This window comes from Pseudophryne corroboree, chromosome 2 (assembly GCF_028390025.1).
Source record: "Pseudophryne corroboree isolate aPseCor3 chromosome 2, aPseCor3.hap2, whole genome shotgun sequence".
NCBI lineage: Eukaryota > Metazoa > Chordata > Amphibia > Anura > Myobatrachidae > Pseudophryne > Pseudophryne corroboree.
Window position 1 is genome coordinate 728,188,916 of NC_086445.1, and position 14,134 is coordinate 728,203,049.

The 14,134-nt window shown below is 42.8% G+C and overlaps 1 protein-coding gene across 4 annotated transcripts in view; it reads right to left on the reverse strand.

Annotated features, from left to right (window-relative positions):
• Positions 1-2,384: 2,384 nt before the first annotated feature.
• Positions 2,385-14,134, reverse strand: part of ST7L (suppression of tumorigenicity 7 like) — a 271,485-nt gene continuing 259,735 nt past the window's right edge. For all 4 annotated transcript variants that reach the window (XM_063955386.1, XM_063955385.1, XM_063955384.1 and 1 more), the window contains 2 exons: positions 8,642-8,781; positions 2,385-2,732 (listed from right to left, as the gene is read on the reverse strand). In XM_063955386.1, coding sequence (XP_063811456.1) covers positions 2,637-2,732; positions 8,642-8,781 — 236 coding nt within the window. In that variant the 3' untranslated portion in view covers positions 2,385-2,636. The remainder of the gene's footprint in view (positions 2,733-8,641; positions 8,782-14,134) is intronic.

Genomic DNA, 14,134 nt, shown 5'->3' on the forward strand with positions numbered 1-14,134 from the left:
TTTCTGTCCGTGGCGGTGCACAGTGGCTCCGGTGGGTGTAGGACACTGTGCCACCTGGACTAGCTGGGTACTGTTACCCCCGCCTCAGCTATCTCAGCCAGAGCAGGCCCTAACCAATATGATGCCCTAGGCAAGTTTTTGGCTGGTTCCCTCCTAGCACTACCACTAGTTCCACCTCTGACCCTGCACTCCTTTAACAGCACCATCACCCCTCACCCATAGCATTCCTCATAGTACTCATACCCCCTATATTTAAAATAGGAACAGTGTGCACATTCTGCGCACAGCCCAAAAAGGGGCATGTTCTTGCTGGGAAGGGGCATGGCCACACAAAAGTCCCCCTAACTGAAATTACACCACACAGTACTGCAACTTTATTCACATTATATCATGCGATAGGGTCCCTTATTCACTTTACATCACACAGTAGTACCACTTTACCTTGTATACGTTACTCCTCACAGTAGTGCCCCTTATATCCACTTTACATCACACTGAATTGCTCCTTATTCACATTGCACCACACCATATTGCTCTTTATTCACATTAGATTACTCAGTAGTGCCCTTTCTATATGTTACGCCACACAATAGAGCACCTTATACACATAATGCCACACATTAGTAATGCATTTATACACATAATACCACACAGTAATGCCCCTTACACATATGGCACACATGATTAATTTCCTTATCAACATAAGGCGCCTTACACATTATAACAACATTTATTAATGTCCTTATACAAACAATGTCCCTTACACATATGCTGCATATTATTGATGCATTTATACACATGACACACATAATGGCCATTACACATATGCCGAACACTTTTTCACAACCAACCCACCTGCACAGAGCACTAACACGGCTGCTAATACTGTGACCTCTGCCTCTGCTTGGATACAGATGTTTCCTCATACATCTTGAATCAATATACCATGCAGAAGCAGATGCCTTTTTTTCCGAAAACACAGTACGATAAAGCCAGACAAAGTACAATACCTGCGAATAAATCCAGTATAATGGGACACAGTATAATATACGTATTGGATAAATACTGTGTCGCACTATAAATGACCCTGACACACCTAGTCCCTCAGAGTACAGAATATAGTGACAGTTATATCTGGGAAACACTGAGAGTGAAACCACACAGCAGATACAGGTACACACAGTCACAGGCAATGCAGAGATTATCATCTCAATAAAGCTGCACTGGACTAGTATGTGTATATATATATATACATACATACATATATATATATATATATATATATATATATATATATATAAAAGTAACAGGAGGATATATCAGAATACTTGTACAATATATTCTGGAAACAGTACACTCTTTCTCAACTAACACTGTCTGTTTAAAAAGACATGTAGGATACTTTAGTGTTTGCAAAGACTCAGCGCTGTATACAGGCGGCTTTACAAGGGAGACCTTGCCCTGCAGTCCCGGAGACCAGACGCAGCTATGCTCAGAAGATGTCGCCCAGCGTCTTAGGGAGTGAGGGAGAGTGTAAGGCAGGTCCAGGGTGGGAAATCTGCGAGGAGATGGTGCAGTGAGCCAGGGGAGGGGCAACAGGTCAAGCGCCACCTCCCCAATGCTGGACTTCCACCCCGGGTACTGTGAGCCTTATTAAATGGGGTGTTAGTACACCCGACCTGTACTCAGACGCCCTGGTGGTCTAGTGGCGTCCCTGCTCGGTGACAGTGTTCATGCCAGCGTCGTGACCCGTCTCCCTAGGTAGCGGATGGAACGCGATTTAATGGTGGGTCCCATTTGGGGGACCCTTTTACCTCCTCCCCGTAGCAGCCACACGAACCAGGAGAGCAGTCTGCGACTGTGTGCCTAAGTCGGGACGTCTCCGCCGCAAGTACCCGGGAACTGAGCCGCAGGAGTATGCAACGCCGCTTGGAAGGTGAAGTGTCACCCTGACATACAGCGCTGCCAGCCCAGAGAAGAAATCTTCTGTCAGAAAGCTTTTTCAGTGCTGCCCAGTGCAGCCCTCCCGTTAGGTGACCTGCTGCTGCAGGCACAAACTCGAAACTGAGCTCTCAGTGCCTGGAGGCGGGGCTATAGAGGAGGCCTCAATGCATCCTGGGACAGCCTAAAGCTTTAGCCTATTGGTGCCTCTGGATCAAGATCCACTCTACACCCCCGATGTTTCCCTGTGGAAACCAATGTACCCTGCTGCAGAAACATTTATAATATCAGACAGTTCTGTATAAATATTAAGCTATTCAAAATAGAATTTGTTACACAGTACCAGGAAATCTCCCCCTCAGGCTTCCTTGTTCTAAAGGGAAAATAAAGCTGAAAGTCAATGATAATTAATGGCAACTGTAAAGAAGCAGGAAAGAAAAGAATTTTATAATATCGAAATTCAAACTTTTTTATTTGCTTCTAATTAATATACACATTTTAATTTCATAAGAAATTATTATCCAACTACTGTTTCCTTTTAGACTGGATCATCAGCATGTTTAGTATCCAGGAAACTAGAAGCGAAACTGGATTTCCTCTTTTCTGTAGATGTTCAGAATTACGGGGCCCAAAAGTCACTATCGGAGTCTTGGCTCTCTTCTTTTTCTTGTAATCTTATGTGGATAAGATACATGTTACATCCGGGTCAGCTGGTGCCAGAAGCTGGATGGCATTACGCTTTCAATCTTTTCCATAATAAAACTGAAGGGGGCTAGCAGTGTCACAAAAAACTGAGACAAAACAGAGAATGAGCAAACAGGCAGTGGTGCTATTTCTCTCATCATTCAATGCATATAATTAACGGGAGACTGGAGTTATTGCATTACTACTTCAGAATCAGACATTGTTTATTTTCTTGGGGAATTCAAAATACTGTTACCCAGGAATGTGGGTGTATAAGGAAATATCCTGCGGTGCAGGAATCCCGGATTTTTCTAACACTATAATCAATTCACAGCTCATTCTGCTGATATTTTTCTGTTTGCTGGAAAACAGCGTTTTTAGCAGAATTTAAAAGCATGATTCCATTATCAGGTCTATCATACAAACTCATACAAGTTACAAAACTCTGATATTGCAGAGAACACTTAATCTTCCTAAGTTGCGGGAATGCCAAGGTGTAGCCATGGCAGCAGTACACCCCAAAGGAAACAAGGGATGTTTCCAGATAGAAGTAAGGGGCAAAGTGGAAATTAATAGTTTTTAATGTGGTAATAAAACATTTTAGATATGGTTTTGTGTGTTTTCAAGTCCTAGACACAAATCATTACTTTCCAGCCACATAAGAGAAGCTAACACAGTAAAGCCCATGCAAAAACAAATAAACACATGGCATGTGCTATGGAAGATTTAATCAATGTTTCACAAGAAAATGATAATGGTTTCAATTACCATTTATTAACCATCAAAGTGCTGAAAGAAGAAATATTTTTATTAGGTGTTTTCTATTATTTTCACTCTATGCTGTGGTGGTTAGAGCCAGAAGTAATCACCAGAAATTATATTTCATGTACTTTGTATGTATAATACAATTGTATTCTGTTGACCTATGTGTGACTGGGTTCTGTGTATTAAGGGGCTTCTATGAGGTCAGTAAGCAAGATAATGATCTTGTACCAGTCACAAAGAATTGCGTGCTTAATATATATGCTTCGGTCCTGGCCAATTCAAGAGATATATAAATCTCAAAGAGGTTATGAGAGAGGTTAGAGAAGTGTACCACGATTCATTGGTTGACTTGTAAAAGGAATTTTGCCCCAACAACCCTCCCTATCTACTGAGAGAGTTACTTAGGAGTGGGTGACTGATTCATTAAATTCTAGCACAAAGAGATGTGGAGGCCCTGGAGCAGATGGTGGGGGATAAAAGAGTGCGAAAAACTGGGAGAAAGTGTATATTACCTAAAGGAGGGACTTTAGACTGGTAATGCATCAAACCATTCTTACGTGACTTCTTTCACAGCAGAGTTCTAACATGCAAAGTAAGTTAGTGAACTCTATTTTCATTTTCCTGTTTGTTATTTTCTTGAAACGTTTGCAATATAATCTGTTTTTCCATGTTTGTAATATTTTTCTGTAACTAAACCTTGGAAATGTTTTTTTATTAAAAACATTTAATCTACAGGGTGATTCAAAAGTCGCAGTACACTCTTGTCAAATTCACAGTACATCCTTTTGTTTCAAAAACTGAGCAGGAAATGGGAAAACTGATTTAGATTCAAGATGACCAATTTCAAGATGGTGCCCATGTTTGGTACATACCCTAAAAGATAGCCTACCTCACCCATACCTTACTGGAGTATTCAGTTTTCCCATTTCCTGCACAGTTTTTGAAACAAAAGGGTGTACTGCAACTTTTGAATCACCCTGTAGGTTACTCTTCGTGTTTTTTTGTTGAACTTGACAGCCTGTGAGGCCAAATGCTAGGCACCTATGTGTAAATAACTGAAATATTAATGTGTGTAATAAAGTGTGAAATATTAATATGTGGGCGGAGAATGCACATATTAAAATATTTTGTGGTGGCAGTGACCTTGTGTTTTTAGCAGTGAGCAAGAGTCATGTCTCAGCTGTCTTAGACTACAGTATCTGAGTGTAGACTGGAATCTTGATAAATGACATGTACTTATAGCGGACATATATTATACAAGGCAAAATGATTGTGCTATTATCACATAATTGCTGAGATTTTAACGACACAGTTCAGCACTTTCAAAGATACAGCATTTAAAATGTATATGAATATTACCTAAGAAAAGATACATATTGGTTTAATGGCACAACAATGAGGTCATGGGTTTGATTCCTACCATCGTCCTAACTGTGCAGTTTGTACATTCTACCCAAGCTGTGTATTCCAGTTTCCTCCCACAGCCTAAAAATGTGATGGTAAGTTAATTTGTTCCCAACAAATAAAAAATTAAAAAAAATAACCCTAGTGTGTAAGTGTGTGCATGTACATGGGCAAACTAGATGGGCCAAGTGGTTCTTATCTGCCGTCAAATTATATGTTTCTATGTAATGACCTAATGTAGGATTTGGACAGGAACCTATTGTTGGACATCTCTAAAATGGCTTTTAAGGAAGAAGTCATAATCACGGGAGACTTTAATTTACCTGATGTAAATTGGGAGGGGTCTTTTGCAAGTTCAGCTACAAGTGGCAAATTTTTATATTCCTTAGAGGGAGCATCTCTCAAGCAATTGGTGAGGGAGCCCACTCGCAAAGATTCAATATTAGATCTAATTCTTACAAATGGTGATAGGATATCTGATATATATGTGGGTGAGCACCTGGGATCCAGTGATCATCAAGCAGTATGGTTTAGTATAAAGACAGGATCCAACTCCTGTCACACAAAAACAAAGGTGTTGGATTTTAGAAATGCTGACTTTGCAAAAATGGGGAGATGTTTAAGTGATTCATTGGCAGACTGGAGGAACTTGGAAGGAGTGCAGGAGAGGTGGAAAAAACTGAAAAGTGCAATGCTAAGTGCAACAGACCTTTGTATCAAAATGGTTAGGAAAAGCACCAGGAAAGGGAAGCCAGTGTGATTCACAAAAGAAGTATCAACTAGTGTGAAAGCAAAAAAGATGGCTTTTAGGAAATACAAACAGACTCAAAATAATAACGACAAAGAGGTGTATCTGGACAGACGGAAGGATGCTAAGAAAGTGATCAGACGTGCAAAGGCAGAAGCTGAGGAGAAAATGGCCCAGTCAGTAGATAAAGGGGGCAAAACTTTTTTTAAGTATATAAGTGAAAGGAGAAAATCAAATGGAGGAATAATAAGACTTAAGACAGAGAGTGAGCATTTGGTGGAGGGAGACAAGTCAATAGCAGATCACCTAAATAATTATTTTTGCTCAGTATTTACTACAGAAGAAGGGATGGGGCCACAGTTAAGTTGCAAGGACATTCATAAAAATAAGGTAGATGAAAATACATTTACAGAGGAGAAGGTCCTAACAGAACTTTCAAAACTAAAAGTGGATAAATCAATGGGACCAGATGGGATACACCCAAGGATACTCAAAGAGCTAAAAGATGTGCTGGTTACACCTTTAACAGAATTATTTAACCAGTCACTAAATACAGGTGCTATTCCAGAGGACTGGAAAAGAGCAAATGTAGTTCCACTGCACAAAAGTGGAAGCAAGGAAGAAGCAAGTAACTACAGACCAGTAAGCCTTACATCAGTAGTAGGGAAAGTAATGGAAAAACTATTAAAAGAAAGAGTAGTGGAATATCTTAAATCAAACAACTTACAGGATCCAAAACAGCATGGATTTACTGGTGGGAGATCATGCCAAACAAATCTTATTGACTTTTTTGACTCTGTGATGAAAATAATAGATCAAGGGGGAGCTGTAGATGTAGCATATCTAGACTTTAGTAAGGCATTTGACACTGTCCCACATCGCAGACTGCTAAATAAACTTGAAAGCCTGGGGGTGGATTATAAATCAGTTAAATGGATAAGAACCTGGTTGCAGGATAGGAAACAGACGGTCGTAGTTAATGGAGTGCAATCTATGGAGAGAAATGTTACCAGTGGAGTACCCCAGGGATCTGTACTTGGTCCAGTTCTCTTTAATATCTTTGTTGGTGACATTGCAGATGGTATTGAAGGGAAGATATGCCTTTTTCCAGATGATACAAAGATATGCAACAGGGTAGACACACCGGGAGGGGTCAAACAAATGATTAATGACCTAGGTAGGCTTGAGAAATGGTCAAGAACGTGGCAACTACAGTTTAATGCTAAAAAATGCAAAATCATGCACTTGGGTCTCAAAAACCCAAAGGCTAAGTATAGTATCAAGGGTACTATAATGGAAACTACTGAGGAGGAAAGAGATTTAGGAGTCACTGTTTCAAGTGACTTGAAGGTAGGAAAGCAATGCAACAAAGCAATGAGAAAGGCAAGTCAGATGCGTGGTTGCATAGGGAGAGGAATCAGTAGCAGGAAAAAAGAAGTGATAATGCCACTGTATAGGTCATTGGTACGGCCCCATCTGAAATACTGTGTCCAGTTCTGGAGACCCTATCTCCAGAAGGATATAAATACATTAGAGAGTGTACAAAGAAGGGCAACTAAAATGGTGCATGGCCTACATCACAAAACTTACCCGGAAAGGCTAAAAGATCTTAACATGTATAGTTTGGAGGAGAGAAGGGAAAGGGGGGACATGATAGAAACTTTCAAATATATCAAGGGTCTTAACAAAGTTCAGGAGGAAAACATTTTTCAAAGGAAAAGAAGTATAGGGCATACATTGAGACTGGAGGGGGGGAGGTTCAGGGGAAATTTAAGGAAAAATTACTTCACAGAAAGGGTAGTGGATAAGTGGAATAGCCTCCCATCAGAGGTGGTAGAGGCTAAGACTGTAGGGCAATTTAAACATGCTTGGGACAGGCATATGAATATCCTTACAAAGAATTAAGGTTAAAAAAGGGTTAAAAAAGGGTTGAGATTGCCTAAAGGATAAAATAAAAAAGGGGCAGACTAGATGGGCCAAGTGGTTCTTATCTGCCGTCAAATTCTATGTTTCTATGTTTCTATATTGATAAGTGAAAAAAATGATAAACAAGTTTCATCAGTCAAAACTCTTGCAGGACATTTCTGGGTTTGCATTACTTATGTGACTATAAAAACAAAACTCACAGTAAAGCGTAAATCATTGTCCCCTCTCTGATTATTTAATCCAAATATTTTTCTACTAAAGAAAATAAATAATATGTGGCATTGATATACAGTACAGTATTTGTGGATAAAAGACCTATGGATCGGTTTTATTAACAGAGTAAGCAGGGAATCTTGTAGGGACTTGGAAAAAGAAGGCAGAAAAAGAAGGCAGACCCAAGTTTGAATCACTTAATGTTAATCGATGCAAACATTCTGAAGATGTTGCAGAACTTTAAAAATAATTTTTTGAAAATGTAATACATTTTGAAAGGAGCTCTCCTTCATGTTTCCATAACACAAAAACGTCTTTAGAAGCACTCTTCCACAAGGCCCTTGATGGAAAATGGAGCCCTGTTAATTGCTTCCAAAGAGAATGTCCTTGTTTAAGAAATGTAATTGTTTATTCTTGTGTCCCTGTTCTAAAATAGGGACACAAGGATACACAATTACTACAGACACTGCACAAATAATACAGGTTGAGTATCCCTAATCCAAAATGTTTGGGACCAGAGGTATTTTGGATATCGGATTTTTCCGTATTTTGGAATAATTGCATACCATAATGAGATATCATGGTGGTGGGACCTAAGTCTAAGCACAGAATACATTTATGTTACATATACACCCTATACACACAGCCTGAAGGTCATTTAAGCCAATATTTTTTATAACTTTGTGCATTAAAAAAAGTGTGTGTACAGTCACACAATTCATTTATGTTTCATATACACCTTATACACACAGTCTGGATGTCATTTAATACAATATTTTTAATAACTTTGTGTATTAAACAAAGTTTGTGTACATTGAGCCATCAAAAAACACAGGTTTCACTATCTCAGTCTCACTCAAAAAAGTCCGTATTTCGGAATATTCCGTATTTCGGAATATTTGGATATGGGATACTCAACCTGTATAAATAATAACTTGGCACCTAGTATTGGTCACTTACAGCTCTTGCGAAAACTCCCATGAGCTCTGGAAATTGATGGGTTAGAAGTGCCAGCATTGCAGTAGAAGAGCACAGACCAGCAGTGAAGTGAATAAAAAAAGGTAGCTCCTTCTTTGGGTACACAGAAACTTCATGAAAAGCTGTAGGAAAACGCAGGACATAAGAAATATAACAAAAAAAAAAAAAGAATCAATGCAATTGGTTTAAGAATTTCGTACAACTAAACAGTCAGATGCACAGTGAGATGCAAGTTTAAGGGTTTAATACAACTGGTATTTATAAGTGTAGATTCATACAGGAGCGGATTAGGAATTTAAAATCGTCCCGGAATTTTTTTTTTTTTTAGAAGTGGCTTCACTTGGATGAATTTAAATCAATTGTGGCCAGGATCAACACTAAAGTAAGTGGGATTAGTACATCATTTTCTCTAGAGACATCTGTGGGAGGCAAATTTAAAGAAAATAAGATTTTAAACCTACAGGTAAATCTTTTTCTCGTAGTCCGTAGAGGATGCTGGGGACTCCGTAAGGACCATGGGGATAGTCGACATGGGCACTTTAAGAAAGACTTTAGTTCTGGGTGTGCACTGGCTCCTCCCTCTATGCCCCTCCTCCAGACCTCAGTTAGAGAAACTGTGCCCAGAGGAGACGGACAGTACGAGGAAAGGATTTTGTTAATCCAGGGCAAGATTCATACCAGCCACACCAATCACACCGTATCACTTGATAAACTACCCAGTTAACAGTATGAAAAAACAACATAGCATCAGTGCAGGACCGATGCAACTATAACATAACCCTTATGGAAGCAATAACTATATACTGTACAAGTATTGCAGAAGTAGTCCGCACTTGGGACGGGCGCCCAGCATCCTCTACGGACTACGAGAAAAAGATTTACCGGTAGGTTTAAAATCTTATTTTCTCTAACGTCCTAGAGGATGCTGGGGACTCCGTAAGGACCATGGGGATTATACCAAAGCTCCCAAACGGGCGGGAGAGTGCGGATGACTCTGCAGCACCGATTGAGCAAACATGAGGTCCTCCTCAGCCAGGGTATCAAACTTATAGTATTTTGCAAAGGTGTTTGAACCCGTCCAAGTAGCAGCTCGACACAGCTGTAGTGCCGAGACCCCTCGGGCAGCCGCCCAAGAAGAGCCCACTTTCCTCGAGGAATGGGCCTTGAACGTTTTCGGTAACGGCAATCCAGACGTAGAATGCGCTTGCTGAATCGTGTTACAAATCCAGCGAGCAATAGTCTGCTTTGAAGCAGGGGCACCAATCTTGTTGGCTGCATACAGGACAAACAGCGCTTCAGTTTTCCTGACTCTAGCCGTCCTGGCCACGTAAATTTTCAAAGCCCTGACCACATCAAGTAACTCGGAATCCTCCAAGTCACGCGTAGCCACAGACACCACAATAGGTTGGTTCATATGAAAGGATGAGACCACCTTAGGTAGGAATTGAGGACGGGTCCACAACTCCGCTCTATCCATATGGAAAACCAGATATGGGCTTTTATGTGATAAAGCCGCCAATTCTGAAACTCGCCAAGCCGAAGCCAAGGCTAACAACATGACCACCTTCCACGTGAGATATTTCAACTCCACCGTTTTAAGTGGTTCAAACCAGTGTGATTTTAGAAGACTTAACACCACGTTAAGGTCCCAAGGTGCCAAGAAGTCTGAACTTCTGGAAGAGAAGCCAATTCTTTTTGAAAGAAAATGGATAAGGCCGAAATCTGGACCTTAATAGAGCCTAATTTTAGGCCCAAATTCTCTCCAGTTTGTAGGAAGTGAAGGAAACGGCCCAGATGGAATTCTTCCGTAGGAGCATTCCTGGCCTCACACCAAGAAACATATTTTCGCCATATACGGTGATAATGTTTTGACGTTACATCCTTCCTAGCCTTTATCAGCGTAGGGATGACCTCAACGGGAATGCCTTTCTCTGGTAGGATCCGGCGTTCAACCGCCATGCCGTCAAACGCAGCCGCGGTAAGTCTTGGAACAGACAGGGCCCCTGCTGCAACAGGTCCTGTCTTAGAGGAAGAGGCCACGGATCTTCTGTGAGCATTTCCTGCACATCCGGATACCAGGTCCTCCGTGGCCAATCTGGAACAATGAGGATTGTTCTCACTCCTCTTTCTCTTATTATCCTCAACACCTTGGGTATGAGAGGAAGAGGAGGAAATACATAGACCGACCGGAACACCCACGGTGTCACTAAGGCGTCTACAGCTACTGCCTGAGGGTCTCTTGACCTTGCGCAATACCTCTGTAGTTTTTTGTTGAGGCGGGACGCCATCATGTCTATCTGTGGCAGTTCCCACTGACTTGTAATCTGTGCAAAGACTTCCTGATGAAGTCCCCACTCTCCCGGATGTAGGTCGTGTCTGCTGAGGAAGTCTGCTTCCCAGTTGTCCACTCCCGGAATGAACACTGCTGACAGTGCGCTTACGTGATTCTCCGCCCAGCGAAGAATTCTGGTGGCTTCTGCCATCGCCACTCTGCTCCTTGTGCCGCCTTGGCGGTTTACATGAGCCACTGCGGTGACGTTGTCTGACTGGATCAGAACCGGTTGGTCGCGAAGTTAGGTCTCCGCTTGACGTAGGGCATTGTATATGGCCCTTAGTTCCAGGATGTTGATGTGAAGGCAAGTCTCTTGACTTGACCAAAGACCTTGGAAATTTCTTCCCTGTGTGACTGCTCCCCAACCTCGGAGGCTTGCGTCTGTGGTCACCAGGATCCAGCCCTGAATGCCGAATCTGCGGCCCTCTAGAAGGTGAGCACTCTGCAGCCACCACAGGAGTGATACCCTGGCCCTGGGGGACAGGGTGATCAACCGATGCATCTGTAAATGTGACCCTGACCACTTGTCCAGTAGGTCCCATTGGAAAGTCCTCGCATGGAACCTGCCGAAGGGAATGGCCTTGTATGATGCCACCATCTTTCCCAGGACTCGAGTGCAGTGATGCACTGACACCTGTTTTGGTTTCAATAGGTTCCTGACAAGAGTCATGAGTTCCTGGGCCTTTTCTATCGGGAGATAAACCCTCTTCTGGTCCGTGTCCAGAATCATGCCCAAGAAAGACGAGTCGTAGAAACCAACTGCGACTTCGGGATATTGAGAATCCAGCCGTGTTGCTGTAACACTTTCAGTGAAAGTGATACGCTGTTCAGCAACTGCTCTCTTGATCTCGCTTTTATGAGAAGATCGTCCAAGTACGGGATAATTGTGACACCTTGCTTGCGCAGGAGCACCATCATTTCCGCCATTATCTTGGTGAAAATTCTCGGGGCCGTAGAGAGACCAAACGGCAACGTCTGAAATTGGTAATGACAGTCCTGTACCGCAAATCAGAGGTACGCCTGATGAGGTGGATAAATGGGGACATGAAGGTATGCATCCTTTATGTCCAGGGACACCATAAAATCCCCCCTTCCAGGCTTGCGATGACCGCTCTTAGCGATTCCATCTTGAACTTGAACCTTTTCAAGTATAGGTTCAGGGATTTCAAATTTAATATGGGTCTGACCGAACCGTCCGGTTTCGGGACTACAAACATGGTCGAGTAATATCCCTTTCCTTGTTGGAGGAGGGGAACCTTGACCACCACCTGCTGAAGATACAATTTTTGTATTGCATAAAACACTATCTCCCTTCCCTGGGGAGAAGTTGGTAGGGCCGATTTGAAAAATCGGCGAGGAGGCACTTCTTCGAATTCCAGCTTGTAACCCTGAGAAACAATTTCTATTGCCCAGGGATCCACCTGGGAGTGAACCTAGATGTGGCTGAAACTCCGAAGACGTGCCCCTACTGGGCCGGACTCCGCCAGTGGAGCCCCAGCGTCATGCGGTAGATTTTGTAGAGGCCGGGGAGGACTTCTGTTCCTGGGAACTAGCTGTGTTGTGCAGCTTTTTTCCTCTGCCCTACCTCTGGCAAGAAAGGACGCACCTCGCACTTTCTTGTTTCTTTGTGACCAAAAGGACTGCATTTGATAATGCAGAGCTTTCTTATGCTGTGAGGGAACATAAGGTAAAAAATTTGATTTTCCAGCTGTAGCTGCGGAGACTAGGTCCGAGAGACCTTCCCCAAACAATTCCTCACCCCTGTAAGGTAAAACCTCCATATGCCTTTTTGAATCGGCATCACCTGTCCATTGCCGTGTCCATAGGACTCTTCTGGCAGAAATCGACATAGCGTTTATTCTAGAATCCAGTAGACTAATGTCTCTTTGAGCATCTCTCATATATAGGACAGCATCTCTTATATGCCCCAGGGTCAATAAAATAGTATCCTTATCTAGGGTATCCATCCCCTCAGATAAGGTATCCGTCCATGCCGCTACAGCACTACACACCCAGGCCGACGCAATTGCCGGTCTGAGTAAGGTACCTGAATGTGTATAAATGGACTTCAGGGTAATCTCCTGTTTGCGGTCAGCAGAATCTTTGAGGGTAGCCGTATCCTGGGACGGGAGGGCTACCTTCTTGGATAAGCGTGTTAATGCTTTGTCCACCCTAGGGGAGGATTCCCATCGTAACCTATCCGTTGATGGGAAAGGATACGCCATAAGAATCCTTTTGGAAATCTGCAGTCTTTTATCTGGAGATTCCCAAGCTTTTTCACATAACTCGTTCAGCTCGTGTGAGGGGGGGAAAGGTTACCTCAGGCTTCTTTCCCTTGTACATATGTACCCTCTTGTCGAGGACAGGGGGTTCCTCTGTGATGTGCAAAACATCTTTTATTGCCATAATCATATATCGAATGGATTTTGCCAATTTTGGCTGTAACTTTGCATCATCGTAATCGACACTGGAGTCAGAATCCGTGTCGGTATCTGTGTCAACAATCTGGGATAGTGGGCGCTTATGAGACCCTGACGGTCCCTGCGACATAGGATCAGGCATGGGTTGAGACCCTGACTGTCCCAAAGCTTCAGCCTTGTCTAATCTTTTGTGCAATGAGTTTACACTAGCATTTAAAACATTCCACATATCCACCCAGTCAGGTGTCGGCGCTGTCGGCGGAGACACCACATTAATTTGCTCCTGCTCCTCTCTAACATAGCCTTCTTCCTCAGACATGTCGACACACGCGTACCGACACACCACACACAGGGAATGCTCTTTCTGAAGACAGTTCCCCCACAAGGCCCTTTGGAGAGACAGAGAGAGAGTATGCCAGCACACACCCCAGCGCTATATAACCCAGGAATAACACAGTAACTTAATGTTTACCCAGTAGCGCTGCTGTATGTAATTTGCGCCGAATTATGTGCCCCCCTCTCTTTTCAACCCTCTTGTCTACCGTGGTATAAGCAGGGGAGAGTCCGGGGAGCTTCCTCTCAGCGGTGCTGTGGAGAAAAAATGGTGCTGGTGAGTGCTGAGGGAGAAGCCCCGCCCCCTCGACGGCGGGCTTCTGTCCCGCTTCAACTGTAAAATTGGCGGGGGCTCATACATATATACAGTGCCCAGCTGTATATATGTTA